The sequence below is a fragment of the Salmo salar genome, chromosome 20 (genome assembly GCF_965601325.2).
Source record: "Salmo salar chromosome 20, fSalSal1, whole genome shotgun sequence".
NCBI classification, from domain to species: Eukaryota; Metazoa; Chordata; class Actinopteri; order Salmoniformes; family Salmonidae; genus Salmo; species Salmo salar.
In genome coordinates, this window is record NC_138310.1 from 19,106,933 (window position 1) to 19,129,668 (window position 22,736).

At 41.1% G+C, this 22,736-nt stretch overlaps 1 protein-coding gene across 1 annotated transcript; it reads right to left on the reverse strand.

Annotated features, from left to right (window-relative positions):
* Positions 1-2,055: 2,055 nt before the first annotated feature.
* Positions 2,056-14,148, reverse strand: mmp11a (matrix metallopeptidase 11a). Its single transcript, XM_014160433.3, has 8 exons — positions 13,868-14,148; positions 8,150-8,415; positions 6,578-6,721; positions 6,254-6,387; positions 5,863-6,098; positions 5,504-5,708; positions 4,920-5,180; positions 2,056-3,772 (listed from the first exon to the last, which is right to left on the reverse strand). Exons 1-8 carry the CDS (start codon positions 13,985-13,987, stop codon positions 3,654-3,656), a joined length of 1,485 nt encoding a protein of 494 aa, XP_014015908.1. The 5' UTR covers positions 13,988-14,148; the 3' UTR covers positions 2,056-3,653.
* Between the last annotated feature and the right edge of the window lie 8,588 nt (positions 14,149-22,736).

Genomic DNA, 22,736 nt, shown 5'->3' on the forward strand with positions numbered 1-22,736 from the left:
GGTGAATTTTGGCCCATTCCTCCTGACAGAACTGGTGTAAATGAGTCAGGTTTGTATTCCTCCTTGCTCGTACATGTTTTTTCAGTTCTGCTCACAAATGTTCTATAGAATTGAGGTCAGGGCTTTGTGATGGCCACTCCAAGACCTTGACTTTGTTGTCCTTAAGCCATTTTGCCACAACTTTGGAAGTATGCTTGGGGTCATTGTCCATTTGGAAGACCCATTTGTGACCAAGCTTTAACTTCCTGACTGATGTCTCGAGATATTGCTTCAATATAACCACATAATTGTCCTGCCTCATGATGCCATCTATTTTGTGAAGTGCACCAGTCCCTCCTGCAGCAAAGCACCCCTACAACATAATGCTGCCACCCCAGTGCCTCACAGTTGGGATGGTGTTCTTCGGTTTGCAAGTGTCCCCCTTTTTCCTCCAAACATAACGATGGTCATTATGGCCAAACAATTCTATTTTTGTTTCATCAGACCAGAGGACATTTCTCCAAAAAGTATGATCTTTGTCCCCATGTGCAGTTGCAAACCGTAGTCTGGCTTTTTTATGGTGGTTTTGGAGCAGTGGTTTCTTTCTTGCTGAGCGGCCTTTCAGGTTATGTTGATATAGGACTCATTTTACTGTGGATATAGATACTTTTGTACCCGTTTCCTTCAGAATCTTCACAAGGTCCTTTGCTGTTGTTCTGGGACTGATTTGCACTTTTCGCACCAAAGTATGTTCATCTCTAGGAGACAGAACGCATCTCCTTCCTAAGCGGTATGACAGCTGCGTGGTCCCATGGTGTTAATACTTGCGTACTATTGTTTGTACAGATGAACATCATACCTTCAGGCATTTGGAAATTGCTCCCAAGAATGAACCTGACTTGTGGAGGTCTACAATTTTTTTTCTGAGGTCTTGGCTGATTTCTTTTGATTTTCCAATGATGTCAAGCAGAGGCACTGAGTTTGAAGGTAGGCCTTGAAATACATCCACAGGTACACCTCCAATTGACTCAAATGATGTCAATTAGCCTATCAGAAGCTTCTAAAGCCATGACATCATTTTCTGGAATAACTCAAGCTGTTTAAAGGCACAGTCAACTTAGTGTATGTAAATTGACTTCTGACCCACTGGAATTGTGATACAGTGAATTATAAGTTAAATAATCTGTCTGTAAACAATTGTTGGGAAAATTGCTTGTGTCATGCACAAACTAAATGTCCTAACCGACTTTCTAAAACTTTCAAAGATGATGGTACAAAAGAACGGTTGTTTTTTTCTTTGTATTATCTTTTACCAGATCTATTGTGTTATATACTCCTACATTCCTTTCACATTTCCACAAACTTCAAAGTGTTTCATTTCAAATGGTACCAAGAATATGCATATCCTTGCTTCAGGGCCTGAGCTACAGGCAGTTAGATTTGAGTATGTCATTTCAAAGTGTTGGTTAATGTGATATACCATATTCATATCACACCAAGGGAAAAAAGGCCCAGCCAATCAGAATGAGTTTTTGCCCACAAAAGTTCTTTATTACAGACAGAAATACTCCTCAGCACCCAGCATCCACCACCTCCCCCTCCCTCAGACAATCCCGCAGGTGAAGAAGCCAGATATGGAGGTCCTGGGCTTGCGTGGTTACACGTGGTCTGCAGTTGCAAGGCCGGTTGGACGTACTGCCAAAATCTCTAAAACAACATTGCAGTCAGCATACCAATTGCACGCTCTCTCAAAACTTGAGACATCTGTGTCATTGCACATTTTAGAGGGTACCTGTATAATGATCATGCTGTTTAATCAGCTTTTTGGTATGCCACAACTTTCAGGTGGATGGATTATCTTGGCAAAGCAAAAATGCTCACTAACAGGGATGTAAACAAATTTGTGCACAACATTTTTGAGAAATAAGCTTTTTGTGCGTATGGAACATTTCTGGGATCTTTAAGTTCAACTCATGAAACATGGGACACTTTACATGTTGCATTAATATTTTTGTTAAGTATATATTGATCCATCTATCTATTTATCTATCTGATTCATAAAAACGGACAATGTACTCAAGCTGAAATATTTTATTTGTACCAAAACACAGTACAGAATTCATATATTTGTATTTACATAGTAAATGTGACATTTGAGTAGAAAAACATGTTAATATGTAATTGGAACCGATATAATGGCTCTTTTAATTAAAGGTCAATTATATCCTGAAATACTTCTGAGCTCTATAGTCAACACTTGAAGTGTTAGAAGAGACAGACTAAAAACAAGTTATCCGCCAGGCTGCAGCTATTGGCTGTCAAACACAAAATATCAGAAATACATACAGTACTGGTCAAAAGTTTTAGAACACCTACTCATTCAAGGGTTTTTCTTTATTTTTACTCTTTTGTACGTGGTAGAATAATAGTGAAGACATCAAAACTATGAAATAACATATATGGAATCATGTAGTAACCAAAAAAGTGTTAAACAAATCAAAATATATATAACTCCTTCAAGAATGTTGGAAAATAATTCCAAGGGAGGGCTGGTTGAGAGAATGCCAAGAGTGTGCAAAGTTGTCATCAAGGCAAAGGGTGGCTATTTGAAGAATCTCAAATATAAAATATATTTTGATTTGTTTAACACTTTTTTGGTTACTACATGATACCATATATGTTATTTCATAGTTTTGATGTCTTCACTATTATTCCACATGTGTAGAAAATAGTCAAAATAAAGAAAAACCCTTGAATGAGTAGGTGTTCTAAAACTTTAGACCGGTAGTGTATTTTACAGTAAAGTAGATATATCAGTGTCCTGCACTGACAAACTGCAGTAAACCAAAAAGTAACTTATCCTCATGGCTTAGATTCACATAATGCAGCACCAAGTTCCCTCCATCCCTTTGCACTGACTGAGAGCACCATGGATGGAACATTATTGAATTAAGTATAGTAATCTTAGAGAGAAATTAAATGTGACGCGATAATGTACTTGATGTCATACGTATAAGACTGCGAGTAAGTGTTCATAACATTTGAGAACAAAAAGTGTCCCTGATTGTCAGTGATTAACAGATTTAGCACCTTAATTGCAGTGCCTTAGACATATTTCCCTTTAAGAATAAAGCAAACATGTTTATGCTGCAACATCTCTGGAGTAAATTCTACATCATAATATAGTTAACAAGAACCTCCTGCAATTGGTTGGTACTGGACTGTAGATGGTACTGTACTGTCAGCCCATGGTCTTGAACAACACAACTTCTGACCATAGAACCGAACCCAGTAACAAATAAATACAAGTACATAGCTGCACATGAAGGTCAAACTCTGAGGAAACATTTGAATTTGTGTTTCCCTGAGAAGAAAAAAGGATCTAGTCCATTCAAAGTGTTAAGATCATGATTAAACAAAAACATATTTGAGGAAGAACACAATTTTTTTTGGAACTCACTTAAGTAAAGAAATGAAGTCTTTCTCTAAATAGTTTGTTTCTTCAACATTTGGAAGAAGATGAAGAAGCCTCTGTAGATGCAATGGTCTTGTTCCCAAAAATGCACAACATTACAATGTTGTATTTGAAAAGACCATAAGTACGAGAGCATAGTTGGACTAAACTTGGACTTGGGTTTGATCTTGAGACAGCAGCATCACTTAATACTGATTATTCATGCATTTAGGCAACCAAAGAAGTCCATTCCAATATAGCGAGGATACCCCTGTAGTAAATTCATCTCCACAGGATCAAACTTCCAGTACTGCCTCCCTCGGATAAGGTGGGCATAGCCTGTCAATAAAAACAAAAATCTATTAGCTCCTTACTCTCGTGGGAATTGGCCTACAAGGACTGGGCTATATTGAAATGTTTCTTACAGAAAACATATGCATAACCATGGTAGCAAATAAAAGGGAACAGTTTGGAGATTATGGAAAAATGATTAGACTAAAGGTGTGGACACAACAGTTCACTTGACACAAGACTGAATCCAAACATTACCCTGATTTTGATTGATTTTCTGTGCATTTTACATTTACTGTACTATTTGCTGCATTTATTGATAAAGAAATCTGAAAATATTCTGGATACATTCAGTAACATGCTAAGAATATTCCTGAAAATGTGGGGTAGGTGAAATATTAGACAAAAAAATGACAAGGGTTTGAGTGAGAGGACTAATTGGCGTCTCCAAGTGGCTGCACACCTCTCCAAAATGTGTACAGTTCCCAAGTCATTTCAATGTACTTTTAAGACTCAAAGAAGAGTCTTCAACTTATTTTCTCTCTCCTAGCTGTGCCGTTGAGGAACTAGAGCAAACACACTTGTATTTGTTTTGTTTGAATCACAGCCCTGCAGCCCCGCCTTTCCATAATTACCGTTGTTGTCAATATTCCAAAATTCTAAATCTAGTTACGAGAATGTAAGTTCAGAATTCCAACTGTATATTACATGAGTTTTATGATATGGAAATGTAAAGTGCACATTTGGACTCACTGGTGTTTGGCTTGCTTGTATGACATCAAAGTGGTATTTATTATAATCCTCAACGTCTCATCTTTCAAAATACACAGAGCACTCGTAATTTACAGCATTTCTCAGACAACAAACATTTAGCTAAAGTTAGCGGGAGGGATGGGGGAAACTTCTTGTCGCGCGGTGCTCAAGTTCAGAGCGGCTGTCAGTCAAAACCCATACAGCTCTGTGAAGCAGAGACCCTGGGCTCTGACATCATGTATAGCATGTTACAGTACAGGCACTGCGTTCCAATTAAGGTGCTTATCATTGGCCGAATCTGCTATTTTCAACCCGTATACGGGTTCGAGTGAAAAGGACTACTCAATACAATCCAATAATTATTCCACCATGGAACATTTCAATGTAGGAATCACCTCAAAATTGAAAGCTGATTGGGTGATTCATTCATAAGATATATTACCGTATTGGTCCTTGAAGGCTGCGTCAACATCACTGGGGATGCCGCTCCAGTCCTGCATGTTGCGAGGGTAGACAGAGTGGACGCGGTTCTCCTTGGGGCTGAACCTCCAGTAGCTGCCTGATTTGAAGAAGTAGGTGTTGTAACTGCTGTCCTGGCCCCAGAGCAGGGCTGCCTGGATGTGGGAGACTGACAGGCCGAGCCTCCGCACAGGTTCTGGCCCTGTGATCTGTCTCTCTGCATCAAACACCCAGTAGCTTTGACCTTTGAGAGAGAGAGAGAACTTCATACAGTAGATGCCCCTGCTGTGGCCCTGCAAGGATCTGGGCTAAGTTTTCATAGTTTCCATAACTATTGGCTATTCAACACTCTTGTCACTTTTGACATGCCCTACTTAAGGTTGCTGAATTTGGTCTTGGAAGAACACTTTTCTGGGTAACCGTAAAGGGCATAACGCTATAATGCAGTCATTTTACTGCTTGTCTGCCTACATGTATATTTACCTGTCTGTATTCAACTTGGGGCTTATCGATACTCATAAGACATGACTAACCACAGCACAGACAGCCAACATCTCTGTCACACACCTTGAAAGAACCAGATACTCCCTGATTGGTCTTCAAAGGCAGCATCAATGCTCTCTGGAATCCCCCTCCAATGGCGGGACGCCAGCGCGGGGTAGCCCGCCTCCAGCCGCCCCTCCCGAAAGCGCCACACATAGCTTGATTTAAAGAAGAACAGCTCCCCGCGGATCATAGACACAGCATCAAAGTCTGTCTGGCAGACGTCAGGCTAGAGACAGAAAGAGGATCAATAGTGCATCTCCATACTGTCATATTATGTGTATTCTTGTGTGGCTAGTATCTTAGTTGTATTTTATGTCTTATATTATTGTTATTTGCCTGTGTAGCACCTCAAAACATGAATGGCAAGATGTAACACTCACAATACTACTAATGATCTCATTGGTCTCTTTGGTGATTTGTGGTGATAGTGGAGGTGGGGGCGGGATATGTGGACGATGGCCGTACAGGTATTGGATCCCCAGCTTGTCATCCTCGCTCAGCTCCAGGGGATAGGAGAAGCTGTAATAAGAGGACATCACTGCACCCGGTTCCCGGGAGTGCTGCAGGCCCAGAACATGCCCAAACTCATGAGCAGCCACTTGGAGGAGGTCTGTGCCTGCAGTGGAATCAGGGAGAGGGTCACACCTACGGGGATACACAGTACAACCACAGAGCTGACAACTACTTCCTGACTGTACTAATTTTACATAGAGCTCTATGTAAATCAACTCTTCATACTGCTTGCATGTTCCCTGCCAAGCAAACACTCACCCATGTAGTTGCCAAGTGTCCATGCTTCATCATAGTCAAAATGGATGTCGCCCTCCCTGTGGGTCTTGGGGAAAAAGGCATGGGCTAGAATGCCCCCAGGCCCGTCAAAGGGTAGGTTATCTCCATGCCAGTACCTACAGTAGAGATCCATATCAGGAAAGTGACTTAGTAACTCAGTAACTTGAAATCGGACATTTGAATACACATACTGTACTACTGTACTGACATTTGAATACACTTACTGTACTACTGTACTGACATTTGAATACACATACTGTACTACTGTACTGACATTTGAATACACTTACTGTACCACATGCGTACCTGGTGAAGTCAATGACAATGTCAGCCTTTCCACTCCTGACCTCAGTGAAGGTGAGGGGTGTGACCTCACTCCACACTCTCAGTGCTTCCTGCAGGACACGCCGCACCTTGTCCTCACTCATCTGCCAGGGGAAGCGAACCACTCTGAGGAAGGAAGAGATATAGATATAAACATCAGAGACTGTAAACTCCACACACCATCATCTGTGGTCTGTAGAAACACACCATAGACCACCAGCCTTGTTACATATATATAACCTCCCTCTCATCAGTCAATCATGGATAAATAAAAATAAATACAAAATAAAAAAACTGCCCCGTCACAGACATCGACGTCTTGCTCCCAGACAAATGAAATAACTTTGCTCGCTTTGAGGATAATACAGTGCCACTGACACAGCCCACTACCAAAGCCCGTGGACTCTCCTTCCCCGTGGCCAACGTGAGTAAAACATTTAAACGTGTTAACCCTCGCAAGGCTGCCGGCCCAGACGGCATCCCTAGCCGCGTCCTCAGAGCATGCGCCGACCAGCTGGCTGGTGTGTTTACGGACATATTCAATCAATCCCTATCCCAGGCTGTTGTCCCCACGTGCTTCAAGATGGCCACCATTGTTCCTGTTCCCAAGAAAGCTAAGGTAACTGAACTAAATGACTTTTGCACCGTTGCACTCACCTCCGTCATCATGAAGTGCTTTCAGAGACTAGTCAAGGATCATATCACCTCCAACCTACCTGATACCCTAGACCCTCTCCAATTTGCTTACCGCCCCAATAGGTCCACTGATGATGCAATCGCCATCACACCTCACACTGCCCTATCCCATCTGGACAAGAGGAATACCTATGTAAGAATGCTATTCATTGATTGCAGCTCAGCATTTAACACCATAGTACTCTCCAAACTCGTCATTAAGCTCGAGACCCTGGGTCTCGACCCCGCCCTGTGCAACTGGGTCCTGGACTTTCTGACGGGCCGCCCCCAGGTGGTAAAGGCAGGAAACAACATCTCTACCCCACTGATCCTCAACACTGGGGCCCCACAAGGGTGCGTTCTCAGCCCTCTCTTGTACTCCCTGTTCACACAGTCATCAGTCATCAAGTTTACAGACGACACTACAGTGGTAGGCCTGAATACCAACAACGACGAGACGGTCTACAGGGAGGAGTTGAGGGCCCTCGGAGTGTGGTGTCAGGAAAATAACCTCCCACTCAACATCAACAAAACAAAGGAAATATTTGTGGACTTCAGGAAACAGCAGAGGGAGCACCCCCCATACTGTACCTTTATAACCAGTTGTACTGGCAACTATCCACCAAAACATGTCATATATAAAATTATATTTCCTTGGTTGGGTCCAAGTCCATCTCTAATCCTTCTAACCCCCCCCCTTAAAAGATTTAGATGCACTATTGTAAAGTGGTTGTTCCACTGGATATTATAAGGTGAATGCACCAATTTGTAAGTCGCTCTGGATAAGAGCGTCTGCTAAATGACTAAAATGTAAAATGTAAATAGATACAAGCCGTTCAACAGTGTGGTTATACTATGATAATAATAATATCTCCTTACTTGTAGGCGAGGTCAGTTTTCTCCAAGCGCCCCCCGAACAGGACAAAGCGTTTCTGCCTGTGTTTCCCCCTGTAGAGGACATCTTTCAGCATGGGGTAGTCAGGGACGCCACAGCGGGGGCGGTTAGACACCTCAGTGCTGTTAGTTACCAGGGCTGCTCTTATAGGGTCTCCTCTGGTCAAGGCTGTGTCTTTGAGTGTGTTCTGAGGATGGGTGACTCTTCCTCTCTTCTTCAGATTGTGGAGATCAGACCTCTGGAGCCATCCCTTTGAAAAAGCAAGAACATGAGCAACATTTATTAGAAAAATCATTTAAAAATCAGTAGAGAACACCAGATTTGATAGAAATATGTATCCAAATGCATTACTTTTTATTATAATCCATACATACATTGACATTGGGGCGGCAGGTAGCCTAGCGGTTAGAGCGTTGGACTAGTAATCGAAAGGTTGCAAGATTGAATCCCCGAGCTGACAAGGTAAAAATCTGTCATTCTGCCCCTGAACAAGGCAGTTAACCCACTGTTCCTAGGCCGTCTTTGAAAATAAGAATTTGTTCATAACTGACTTGCCTAGTTAAATAAATGTAAAATAAAAAATAAAAACATTGCCTAAACATGATTGCCTGTAAATATTTCTGAAGGTGGGAGTATGAGAGGTCAAAAATAACTGAAAATCTTGTGGGCTTGGAGCTTACTGTACTGTCAGTTATCATTACACATAGGAACTAGTACAGTAAATATCCCCCTGCAGAACCCAGAGGAAATGGCTCTGCTCATTAACTCATACCTCGAGCGTAAATTACAGAAAGGAGAAATTCTGTCAGTGGCACAGCGTCTCCATGGCTTTTTGAAGTTGTACAATTGCAGGCCTTTTACAGCTCCTGCAGCATTGCAATTCAGGGGCCATTGTGGTGTATTCATGATCAAAAAAAGGTTTATGGTACATTTCCTCTGACACTGCTACTGTAAAACACATTCAATTTCCTAATACACTAAGAACATGAGAAGGTAGTGTACTGCAGTGTCTTCTAAATGAACGATAGATACCAGATAATCATTCTGTCATTGGGTTAAGATACCATGTTGCTGAAGTGGCCACCCTCCCTCTAGTAGCTAACTTCTGCTCTGTGAGGCAATAGTGTTGTGGGGTGACTGATAGCTGCAAAAATGTGTTGTGCATTTTTGTGGTAAAAATGTGGCACCGGTGTAGATTGATGTGCCCTGAAAACATTTAGATATGGAGCCACCACAGATTTGGCCACTGTGGGCGTGGAAGCATTTTTTTTAAATGGGCACCAACAGTAAAACGTTTTTGGAATTCAGAAGGACTGTTTTAAGATAAAGGCTCCACATTTGGCACAGAGGTAAATTTATGAACACTGAATACATTTAGCTATGGATCCACCCCAGATTTGACCCCTGGAGGGCATGGCAGCCATTTTACAAAATGTCTACTGTTGGTAATACAATGTTAGAGTTTTGGAGGCCTTTATTTTAGATAAACACACCAAGTTTGACACAGAGGTATATTCATGTACCCTGAAACAATTTAGAAATGAAGCCCGCACAGATTTGGCCTCTGGGGGTCATGGCAGTCAACTTATGAAATGGCCGCAGATGGTAATACAATTTACATTTCAGAAGGCCTATTTTGAGATTTACACACCAAATTTGGCACAGAGGTAGATTGAGGTATGCTGAAAATATTAAGATATGGAGCCACAATTATTTTACTAAAAGGCTGCAGACTGTGCCACTATTTTACAAACCTTTAATCTACAAAAAGTTATCGCCTACACCAAGTCATATTTCTGGGCTATACTTCTTGCTCTGGATATCCTCAAAACCAAAATGTTTCACAGTAACACACAGTATATTACAAAGAGTACAGAAGGAAACACAGCAGTCATGTAGGTCAAATTTTTTTAATTAGTGTAGCGGAGATGAGGTAGAATGCGTGAGGTACTGAATTCGGATTAAAATCACCCTAGGCCAAGCACAGAATATTTATTTTGGTTCTGACGTTTGGTTCTGGAGGTGGAGACTGGGGTTCACATCCTACCAGGTACATAAGCATGTAAACAAATGTCTACTAAAGCTACTTTGCAATGCCCATATCAGAAGCAAATTCAGATAGCTGCCTTGGCCCCCTTGGGCCAAATCTGTTGTGGCTCCACATATATATCTTGTCAGGGTACATAAATCTACCTCTGTGCCGTATTTGGTGCGTTTACAAAAGAAACTGTTTAGAATTGTGACATTGTATTACCGACAGTGGCCATTTTGTAAGATGGCCGCCACGGCCCACAGGGGCCAAATCTGTGGTGGCTCCATATCTTAATCTTTTCAGGCTACACAAATCTACCTCTGTGTCAAATGTGGTGTGCTTGCCTCAATATAGTCCTTCTGAATATTAAAATAGTATTACCCTATGCGGCCATTTAGAAAAATGGCTGCCACGTCCCCCATGGGCCAAATCTGGGGGGACTTCATATCTAAATATTTTCAGGGTCTATAAATCTACCTATGTGCCAAATTTGGTGCTTTTATCACAAAATGTGCTTAGCTGCCCCACTACAACGGGAACAATGCCCAGCAGGATTTGTGGAATGTGCTCCAGACCTCAAAACGAGAGGACCTTACCCTGAGTTATGTGCCCCTAAACAAGGGGAGGAACACTATGCAGAACTCTCAGTCTTTCACCTGCATTTCACTTTGTAGAGTTTGCAAACTGGAATTCAACTTAATATATGGATGTTAGGGTTGCTCTCTAATCTAGTTTGGTGATAAGACATATATACACCCAACAGCATGAGAAAGGAAGTGTGGGCTATCTACAGTACATTGTAAATCATGGCTAACAGGCAGTAGAAGTGTGCACTCAACATGTTTCAAAGAGAGAAATGAGAAGAGAAATGAGTGTTGTTGACAAGTTATCCCCCCTCATCAATCAAATGAACCAGTCTAGCCCCTGAGATGAGAGAAAGCACAGCTCCTCCCCTCAGATTCCCAACAGGGTAAAGGTAAAAGTTCACTTCCATGGTGTCACGGGTTGAACCGGAAACTTTGACTGTCCTCAATTTGCATGCCTTTGTTTACATTTACAGCATGTATTGTATATGGTGTTCTGTGTGTATACCCATTGTGCGTACAGGCTGGACACATATGTAATTATGTACATATGTAGTGTATACCCAGTACACAGTGGTGTTGTGTTTTCACTGCTTTGGCTGCCACTCAGTCAGTCCATCATCTTCTGTTCTGATGACTATGCAAATAGCCCATTTTTTAACTAGTACACCCCGAAAGTGGCCATCTAGGTGATTCAGGCTGTTTTATCATTGTGTGTGTGTGAACCAACATGTTTTGGGAGGGGGATTCATTACATGTATGGACACATCTGGCTTCTGGTAACAGTGATGAAAAGATCTCTGAGCCATTGGGGTGGAGGGGATCTGGCAGAGTGATATTCAAAGAGCACAACTCAACATGTCTGTACAAGGCGCCTCTGAAAAGTTTCTCCATCTATACTAAAGCCCTGACATTATAACATGTGGACATTCTGTCAGATCTCACTATGTCTTGTAAGAACTTAGAAGGAGGATACTAAAACCCGTTCCTATTAGAACAATACTAGAGGGTATTTTCTGCAAACTGAGCAACTTGGTAAGCATTCTGGAGTCAATCTAGTTATGAAGAGAGAAACTGGTCTTCTTGAGTGAATGTTTACATGAGAAATCAGATGTGGTCTGGATTTGGAGAGTGCATATATACAACTGAGTAAATAGTCAAACTATTTCACTGTAACAGGAAAGAGGATTAAACTCATGAGGTGAGAGATAGATGCACCACTATCAATAAATTCATTGGTATCTGCCTCCTTATCCCCCTTAATCGAATACATCAGCCACAATCAGTAGCACCAGGCAATGGAAGATATATTACAAATTCCCTGGGTACTTACTGTGCTCTCTTATCTTTCCTGGCAAACAAACTTCCTCGTGCGGAGCTGAGAATCAAGGGGATGATGCCACTCTCACCTTGCATGAACTGATCGTATTAATTTTCTCAGGTTTTATGGTCCTCAGGAACCCTCCTCTGTTTTGCAGATGCTTTACAGAAACCAATCACCTTTCAAGAGGGAAGGCTTTTCAAAGCGTTCTAACTTTTCATTCCATCGGAGCCTTCCAGTGATGTGGAGCTGCTGTAGCCTAATTCAACAGGTGGATGCTATGGGAACTGAGGCTAATAATCTCTCTGGTCTCACGGTGTCTAGCAGTCAGTTTGGCCAGAGGACAGAACTAACGGAGCAAAACAAGAAGAAAAACCAAGGGACATGGGTTTTATTCACAAAGAGATATCTAAACAGTGAGCACATCGTGTTCCCTTCCCTCCATTTTCCCTGAGAGAGCAAACAGGCACTGTGTTTCCTGACCCAGATGCCACATACAGAGAAACTTGTCTGTGCTTGTATAATCACCCACTCTTTTGTCAACAATGGGAAACAAATTGACAAGACTACAGATTTCAGTTCAGTTACCAACTAGACATCAACTTAATTTTATTGAAATGATGTGGAAACAACATTGATTCAAACAGTGTGTGCCCAGTGGGATAACATTGAATTACTATTTGTATGTGTTGCCATCGCAGGTGCAAGTCATTTCAGTAAAAGGAAGAGAGTAGAAACTAAACGAACAACTTTTCCTCCATTCCATTGAGGAGACGTTTACCATACTTCGTCCTTTATACAGTAGGTTTACAGTAGGCTACCTCAAACATTCTCAAATTGATGAGTTCACATTTTCTTTCAGTTTTCATCTTAAAGTACCTGCTAATCTCTGTAATTGAGGCAGTCGGCTAATATTGCAAGTTATCAGCAATATCTCTTTATCCTCTCATTCATGGGGTTGTTGACAAAATGTATTTATAGCCCAGTTATTATAATTTCCTGCCTTGCAGAGACAAGAACTCAATTACCTTCTCTATTGATCACATGCCCACACCCTGCAGGACTTTCAGTTGTGCCATGGTAGCCAAGGTTGAAAATAAAAGCCTTCTTGATGTCAGTGTCAATGTTGTGGCAGCGGCTTTGTGAAGTTTCTAAATGAAACATTTCTTAAACTTAGTCCCATCCTGGGATGGTTATGTATTCGACTGAGATCTTTTTGTTTAGGATTAATGATGCCGTGTTTAAATCTTATGTTGTGATTTACTCCTGTCATGTATTGGTCATCATTGAAAGATATGACACTTTGTCCACTGGGCTGGCGCATCATCTTAACACTAAGTATTGACATAGAACCCTTCTAATAATATTGAACATAACATCTACAAGATTATTTGTTTGCCAGATTGGTTTTAAGCATTTAGCAGGTTGGTATCTGTCAACCAGGGCTCAGCACAATCATAACTGCAAGCAAAGTGTAGTGTGGGTATAGCAAACTGACCATTCTAAAAAAAAAAAATAACAGATTTTCTCCCACTGCAGTGAAAATCTGAACTGGAAAACTGGGAATGACAACTAAGCAAACTTTTCTGCACTCTCATGTGTGCATGATTTGAAATAGCAGGTGAATTTGAAATGCACGGATAATGGTTGGAAATGACTTGCAATACCGATGAAACTTCCAGTAATTACTATCAAGTTAATTTTGTCTGTTGAGAGATATTATCAAACAAAGAAAATATCTAAAACTCAAGTACACTGCACTCACCGGCGCCGCTTGGTACCTGTTTCCTTCTGGCACTGGCGAACAATGCATGCTTCTGAGGCACTGCAGCGTAAAGACGCAGGATAGAAGGATAGAAGTCAGCATCATCATCATCATCATCATCTGTTGGACCTGTGGACGCAGAGTGCACCAGCAGTAATCTTCTCTGCTCTCTCTAATGCCAAAGAGTGACTGCGCAGCGTCTTGGGGACTCTTATATAGGTTCTGATTCTTTGTTCTCTTTCTTCAAATACACATTTTATAGCCTCGAGTGATAATACCACCCGCTACCACGTGACATTTAACCCATTTTGTGCTGCGCTAACATGGATTCAAAACATATGATCTACCTGCAATAACCAGAATAGGAAACTAATGCGTTTTGTCTTTTGGAAACACAACTTATGTGAAACTCAAATGTAATTTATTCTTCATCAATAAATATTTTTTAAATGCTATTGAAGTTTGTTGTTTATATTTGGTTCGAAATTCGTTGGCCAAGGTTTAGCTATTCGCGCAGGCAACTCATAATGACACATATAGGCTGCACACATTTCGTTTGCAGCAAGCTGTGTAATTGTTTCCATATAACATATAACCATTTGTGTTTTTGATGTAAAAATAATGCGTCACAACAACCCTCTTTACCCAAACCTTGTCCTAGGTCTGGTGCCCATCTCCAAGTAGGCACCAGTCCCACCAGCCACAAAAAAGGCATTCCCTGAAACTCCATTTAAGTTAATTTCAGTAATTGTGGGCATTAAATAACAGGATTGAGGAATTGAACATTGCCAGTCTATTTAATTACTGACAGACGTTACGTTAGGTACAGGGAAAAGGCCATAATAAATCCCGTTTGCCTGAAAGAGAATCACAAACCACAAACCACAGAAAGATATTATAGAGGTGTATGTGTGTGTGTGTGTATGTATGTGTGAATGATTTAGAAATTGTATGTGTGAATGATTTAGAAATGTAGATGTCATAACCAGCCATAAAATAATTCCCATGGTAGGTTTTCAGGGTTTTTACACTCTTATGTAGGTGTCATAACCAGCCATAAAATAACGCAATATATGACAGTGTTATGACTACATTATAACAGGTTGTGACAAGTTACGTCTGCTGTTATGACATATTATGGCATGGTTATGACTGTGCCATAACGTGTTATGACGCTGGGTGTCAAGTAAAGTGTTCCCGAAATTACTGACTAGCTAAAGCTTTTCAAGGACTGAAAGGCTTGAGTGGACACCCGACAAGAACATGACCTTCTAGGGAATATTTTTCCAAGAATCCAGTGCTGTGCCCACCATAACAGCGGGAAGTAGTTTGGGTGTGGATGCTGCGATTCTTTTTTGCCGATGTGTGGGGGGTGCAAAAAATTGTCCAGAGCTGAAGATATATATCCTTCCCTAATACAGGACTAGTAAAGGCCCACTGCACTACGTTTTTGAAATATCTTTCAACTCCATGTATTTAAGTGTTTACCAGCATTTGTAACTTGAGTGTGATAATTATCTGCACAAAACAATTAATCTGATAAAACTTGTAGCATATAAAAATACTTGCTTGATATATGCTTTCCAGTTTCTTGAAATACTTTGGAAGTTATTTATATGTGAAAACTGAAAGGGTCTATTCATTCCTTCTCAGTAGATGCTCTTACCCAGAGGAATTTACAGTAGTGAGTGCATATATTTTCATACTATCTCGTATTGGTCTCCATTGGGAATTGATCCCACAACCCTAGCATTGTAAGTGTCATGCTCTACCAACTAAGCCACATCATATCATCACAAACTATTGGATGTCTCAGTTTACTCAATTACAGCCTATGTACAATACAGTACATTTCCATTAAGTGCTTTGTATTTTGCACAAAAAGTGGTTGTATTCCATGTTATTTGATCAAGAAAAATATTTTCCTTGATGTGGATGTTTTGTGTCTTTGCCCGTAACTTTGCACATTTAGATGTAAATGTTTGACGACAGGGTTTTGTTCTTACTGGATACCATTAGAATGACAATAGCAGAGAAAGTGACAGGGCAACAATTCTTACAATTCCAACTATTGAATTCAGCAAGATACTGTTCTTAATTATACAACTACCTTTTTTTTGCCAAAGTGGAGATGCTGGAAAAAAAAAATGTTTTGTCCGCCCTACAGCCGTCTATATTTGTTTTATTATTAGGATTTTTCAAATGGTGCAACAGCACCCTCAGCACCCTTACTTCCTGTGGCTTTGGTGTCCACCCTACTTCTTGCTTACAGTTTATAACCCTGTCACTACAAGGTAACTCTCACGAACCAGGGCCAGAGTGGCTGACCTCAGCGTCCCTCTCACCCACCTCATCTCTCCTACCTTATTTGGCACCCTATTGGTCAGACAGATATATGATGAGGTGAATACCTTTGTGCAGGTGAAGTAATCTTAAAGACTAGTGCAAACATGATGCTCCATTACAGCACATAAAATACCCTTAGTTGTTGTAGTGTTTTGCCCTTGAACCCTAAAACATAACTGTTTCCAATCTATTATGAATTCAAGCTACTCTATGTCTGCTTATCAGTTGCACAGATTATATAATGTTGAAGATTATATAATGTTGAATGGGACTGATTTCCTTTGTTGTATGCTAATGATTTTGACTCTGCACATTTGTCTCCGAACTGTGTGCAGCAATGCTCTCTAGTGAGATCATTCTCTGGGTGGGGGGGAAATGGCTATTAAAGCTTGACTGCATTAGGCCTCAGTCTTTCTCAAATGGCAGACCCCAGTGTGATGTCTTCGGGACCTTGTATTCCCTTTCTCAACAAAGGGTTTCTGTTTCCTCTCACCTGTGAGCAACACTGGGACAATCACATTGCTCTTTACAGAGAGGGACAGCTATAAATCCTATAAGGTGTTTGATATATAATCCTTGGCATGTCAGTTCTGTTTTAAACTCCAGTCTGTGTGAGTAACACTCATTCCACTTTGGTTCATCTAAAAATGCTGATCTAGTCTTACAATATGAACATATTCACATTGATTATTATGTATGTGTAATTATTTTTAATTTTTTTACATTGACACGCAGGTTATTGGTAAGGACTATATATATATATATATATATATATATATATATATATATATATATATATATATATATATATATTGTCACGCCTGCTCCCGCTCTCCCTCTCTGGCGCTTGAGGGTGCCAGGCTGCCCTTCATTACGCACACCTGTCACCATCATTACGCACATGAGCGCTCACTGGACTCAGCTGGACTCCTTCACTTTGTTGAATGCCCCATCTATATCTGTCCGCTGGTGTCCCGTGTCAGCATTAATGTTGTTATGTTTTCATGTCCAGACGTTGTCCTGTCCTGTTGTTAATTAAATGTTCACTCCCTGTACTTGCTTCTCGTCTACCATCGTCGATCCTTATATATATATATATATATACTGTGTATATATCTCTCCCTGAAAATAACCTGTCAGGAATTGTCAATTCCAACAACCAATGTGTATATTCCAGCAACCAACCCCGAGAAACCAATTTTCACATGTTCAGTTATGTTATGGTTTGGTGTCAGTACCCTTTGTTAAAACAAAGACCATGTGTCATCTTAAACGCAAACCAGACCATGGACTATATGGGCCTGATTCAGATTCAGGAGATTAAACCTTTCCTGTGCACTTCTCAGTAGTTGGTATTCAGACTTAATTTATGAAGGGCCCTCGGAGTGTGGTGTCAGGAAAATAACCTTACACTCAATTTCAACAAAACAAAGGAGATGATCATGGACTTCAGGAAACAGCAGAGGGAGCAGCCCCCTATTTACATCGACGGGACAGTAGTGGAGAGGGTGGAGAGTTTTAAGTTCCTCGGGGTACACATCACGGACAAACTGAAATGGTCCACCCACACAGACAGTGTGGTGAAGAAGGCGCAGCAGCAGCAGCGCCTCTTCAACCTCAGGAGGCTGAAGAAATGCGGCTTGTCACCAAAAACACTCACAAACTTTTACAGATGCACAATCGAGAGCATCCTGTCGGGCTGTATCACCGCCTGGTACGGCAGCTGCTCCGCCCATAACCGCAAGGCTCTCCAGAGGGTAGTGAGGTCTGCACAACGCATCACCGGGTGCAAACTACCTGCCCTCCAGGACACCTACACCACCCAATGTCACAGGAAGGCCAAAAAGATCATCAAGGACAACAACCACCCGAGCCACTGCCTGTTCACCCCGCTATCATCCAGAAGGCGAGGTCAGTACAGGTGCATCAAAGCGGGGACCGAGAGACTGAAAAACAGCTTCTATCTCAAGGCTATCAGACTGTTAAACAGCCATCCCTAACATTGAGTGGCTGCTGCCAACATACTGACTCAACTCCACCCACTTTAATAATGGAAAAATTGATGTAATCAATTTATCACAAGCCACTTTATATTATATCATGTTTACTTACCCTACATTACTCATCTCTTATGTATATACTGTACGCTATAAAATCTACTGCATCTTGCCATCTGATGTAATTAAATGTATCACTAGCCACTTTAAACAATGCCACTTTAAATAATGTTCTCATACCCTACATTGCTCATCTCATATGTATATACTGTACGCTATACCATCTACTGCATCTTGCCATCTTTATGTAATGTATCACTAGCCACTTTAAACAATATCACTTCATATAATGTTTTCATACCCTGCATTGCTCATCTCATATGTATATACTGTACTCTATACCATCTACTGCATCTTGCCTATGCCGTTCAGCCATCACTCATTTATATATTTTTATGTACATATTCGTATTCATTCCTTTACACTTGTGTGTATAAGGTAGTTGTTGTGAAATTGTTAGGTTATATTACTTGTTAGATATTACTGCATGGTCGGAACTAGAAGCACAAGCACTTCGCTACACTTGCATTAACACCTGCTAACCATGTGTATGTGACAAATACATTTGATTTGATTTGAACTGGCTTTGCAGACGTGGTTCCCTTGTGCACTCCAAATAAATGTAATTAAACCGCTGGAAACCCTCCCACTTGCTTTCCAACAGATTTTCTCACTGAACTTTCAGTCAATAGGGTTTTCAATACATCGTAAGCCATCCCTTTAATAGCCTGTTATGGCTAGGGGTTCCACTAGCGGAACGTTTTGACAACATCCGGTGAAATTGCAGAGCGCGAAATAAAATAAAATATATTAGAAATATTCAACTTCCATTCATTCACAAGTGCAATACACCAAATTAAAGCTTAAGTTCTTGTTAATCTAGCCACCGTGTCAGATTTCAAAAAGGCTTTACGGCGAAAGCAAACCATGCGATTATCTGAGGACAGCACCCCACCAAACAAACACATGACAATCATATTTCAACCCGCCAGGCGCGACACAAAACTCAGAAATAACGATATAATTAATGCCTTACCTTTGAAGAGCTTCTTCTGTTGGCACTCCAATATGTCCCATAAATATCACAAATGGTCCTTTTGTTCGATTAATTCCGTCGTTATATCTCCGAAATGTCCATATATTTGGTGCATTTGATTCAGAAAAACACCAGTGCCAACTCGCCCAACATGACAACAAAATATCTAATAAGTTACCTGTAAACTTTGTCCAAACATTTCAAACAACTTTCCTAATCCAACTTTAGATATTTTAAAACGTAAATAATCAATAAAATTTAAGACAGGAAATACTGTGCTCAATACCGGACGAAAACAAAGTGAAGCACGTTCCAGGTCGCACGCACCAAAAGCACCTGGAGTGACACATGAAAATAACAGGGCTACTTCTTAATTTCTCAAAGGAAAAACATCAACCAATTTCTAAAGACTGTTGACATCTAGTGGAAGCCATATGAACTGCAACCAGATGCCTCAGAAATCTAGATTCACAAAGAAAACTAATTGAAAACACAGCCACGTCCCCAAAAAAATCCTGGGTGGTTTGTCCTCGGGGTTTCACCTGCCAAATAAGTTCTGTTATACTCACAGACATACTTTTAACAGTTTTAGAAACTTTGCAGTGTTTTCTATCCAGATCTACCAATTATATGCATATCCTAGCTTCTGGGCCTGAGTAGCAGGCAGTTTATTTTGGGCACGCTTTTCATCCGGACGTGAAAATACCGCTGCCTAGCCCGACGAGGTTTTAAATACAGTGTACCTTTTAGTTTGAATTTTTTCGACAGACTAAATAGAACATATTGGGGTTCAGAATATTAGGGATCAATGAAAGAAAGCCATCTAAATATATGTATATTTGTCTCCGTTTCAGCACCAATCGGTAGATTTAAAAATAGTCTTAAATGTAGATTATTCTTGTAGATTATTTAGGGTTAGGAAAGTATTTATGAATCATAAAAAACTGGTTTGGAGAGCCTTTGTGCACGAAAGAAAGAAAACAGTGGTTTGATTCATTCTGAAAATTGCCACATTCAGTTCTTTAACTCATGGTAATGTTGGAAGACTAGTATACATAGAATTATAATAGGGAGAATAGTGTACAATAGTAGGCTGTACCCTCGTCTATTGCCTGCACTAACCATGGAACTGTGTGATGACACGGGCCAAGTATTGCGCCATGCGTCAAGTTCAAGCTGTTAAGAATTGGTCTGCACTCTGCTCCATAACGATTTAAATGTATTTTTTAAAATATATTATCAACTGTTACTAATGATCCTCAGCAACAACCACATGGCTGTGACAGCGTTTACAGAGGAAGCAAATGAAGGTAAATTAAAGAATGTAATTAAACGGAATGATAATGTAGGCTATACCAACTGAAGGGAACTAACAGTAAATTGACAGTTGAATATGTGTTGTTATTAGACATATGAGAGTCCCTGCCAGTTAAAAGGCAGTATAATTTAAATACTGCATAATGGCACAGCATTTCATAAACTTTATTGTGGGAAAGTTGATATGTTGATATGCTTCAGTTTGCTGTTAAACGACTGGTTTCACATTCATCTCCAGCAATTATAAGGTCAAATATATCTAAAACAAGTGTAATTTACACTGAGTGTATAAAACATTATGGATACCTTCCTAATATTAAGTTGCACCCCCCCCCCCCCCCTCCTTTTGCCCTCAGAACAGCCTCAATTCGTCAGGGCATGGACTCTACAAGATGTCGAAAGCATTCCACAGGGATGCTGGCCCATGTTGACTCCAATGCTTTCCACAGTTGTGTCAAGTTGGCTGGATGTCCTTTGGGTGGTGGACCATTCTTGATACACATAGGAAGCTGTTGAACGTGAAAAACCCAGCAGCGTTGCAGTTCTTGACACAAACCGGTGCGCCTGGCACTGACTACCATACCCCGTTTCAAAGGCACTGAAATACAGAAAGGTGTAGAAAAAGGGAATTACGTTCCATCAAACTGTCCTTAACTCGGGTCAGAATTGGGCCATATTTGTATCCAATCTCCAAGAGCCTGGTCTCATAGGCTGGGTATAGCAGGGTTGTGAAAATTGGCCCTAGGGAGAAACATTATCCTTCTTTCTCTCCCCATGAGTGACCTGGCTTGACCTCCTGTGAGACTTACAACAACAAAGAAATAAGGTGGGAGTTTGGTTGGGTCCCTTACTGAGACTGAAGGAAGATCAAACCATGATGTAGTATGGTAGTGATTTTATTTGTAATGATGTCATGTACAGCTTTCGTGATCAGTTAATTGTTTCTTCAAAGCTATTTTTGTTCATAAGTCAGTTTCGTCCTGTTTTCCAAGCAAGATACACGCCGATGCTCTAATCATTACATAATAATGATACATTGGGCAAAGGTGTGCATGTAGAGTGAAAAGGAACAAAAACATCTGAAACATGGGCAATAGGTCTATGGCAGGTGTTGCAGAGACCCCTTCTACACAAGAATGACAATATTCCAATAAAATAAAATCAAATTTTATTGGTCACATACACATGGTTAGCAGATGTGTAGCGAAATGCTTGTGCTTCTAGTTCCGACAGTGCAGTAATATCTAACTGTAATGAACACGATGGGACAGAGTGCTGGTTTCAAGCGCAGGACGCAGCAGGTGTTTATTTGTAAAGGACCACAGGAGGAGGCAGGTAGCTGGGTCCAGGGGCAGGCAGAAGGTCATACACAGGGGTCCAACAAGGCAACCGTACAGGCAGGGAAAAGGCTAGTAACATCGTCCGGGAGATCAGGCAATAGGTTGATAACAGGAAATCCGATAGGCTAAAGTACAGGCAGGGAATAGGCCAAAGGTGTCGTTAGTGAGGCAGACAAAAACTATCATACATGGGAGGAGTAAATTATGGGGAAAAACAGAGCTCCGGATAGAAGTGTGTCACAAAACAAACAATACCTCACAATGATGGGGTGCAAAGAACTGAACTAAATACTGTGTGATAATGACATACATGTGTGTGAACATGTGATTAGAATTCAGGTGATTGGGATCTGGAGAGTGAGCTGCGTTCAGGGGATCTATGTGTGTGAGAGTGTGAGCTGGAAAGTGGGCTAGAAAGTGAGCTGCGTTCAGGGGATCTATGGGTGTGAGAGTGTGAGCTGGAAAGTGGGCTAGAAAGTGAGCTGCGTTCAGGGGATCTATGTGTGTGAGAGTGTGAGCTGGAAAGTGGGCTAGAAAGTGAGCTGCGTTCAGGGGATCTATGTGTGTGAGAGTGTGAGCTGGAAAGTGGGGTAGAAAGTGAGCTGTGTTCAGGGGATCTATGTGTGTGAGTGTGTGAGCTGGAAAGTGGGCTAGAAAGTGAGCTGCGTTCAGGGGATCTATGTGTTTGAGAGTGTGAGCTGGAAAGTGGGCTGGAAAGTGAGCTGCGTTCAGGGGATCTATGTGTTTGAGAGTGTGAGCTGGAAAGTGGCCTG

Excerpts from the sequence above, each read along its gene's own strand:
- mmp11a (XM_014160433.3), bottom strand. The coding sequence starts at position 13,987 with ATGATGATGATGATGATGATGCTGACTTCTATCCTTCTATCCTGCGTC. Across the intron at positions 6,388-6,577 it reads ATTGTCATTGACTTCACCAG|GTACTGGCATGGAGATAACC; the intron begins GTACGCATGTGG and ends TCTCTACTGTAG. Across the intron at positions 5,181-5,503 it reads GAGTATCTGGTTCTTTCAAG|GTCAAAGCTACTGGGTGTTT; the intron begins GTGTGTGACAGA and ends TCTCTCTCAAAG.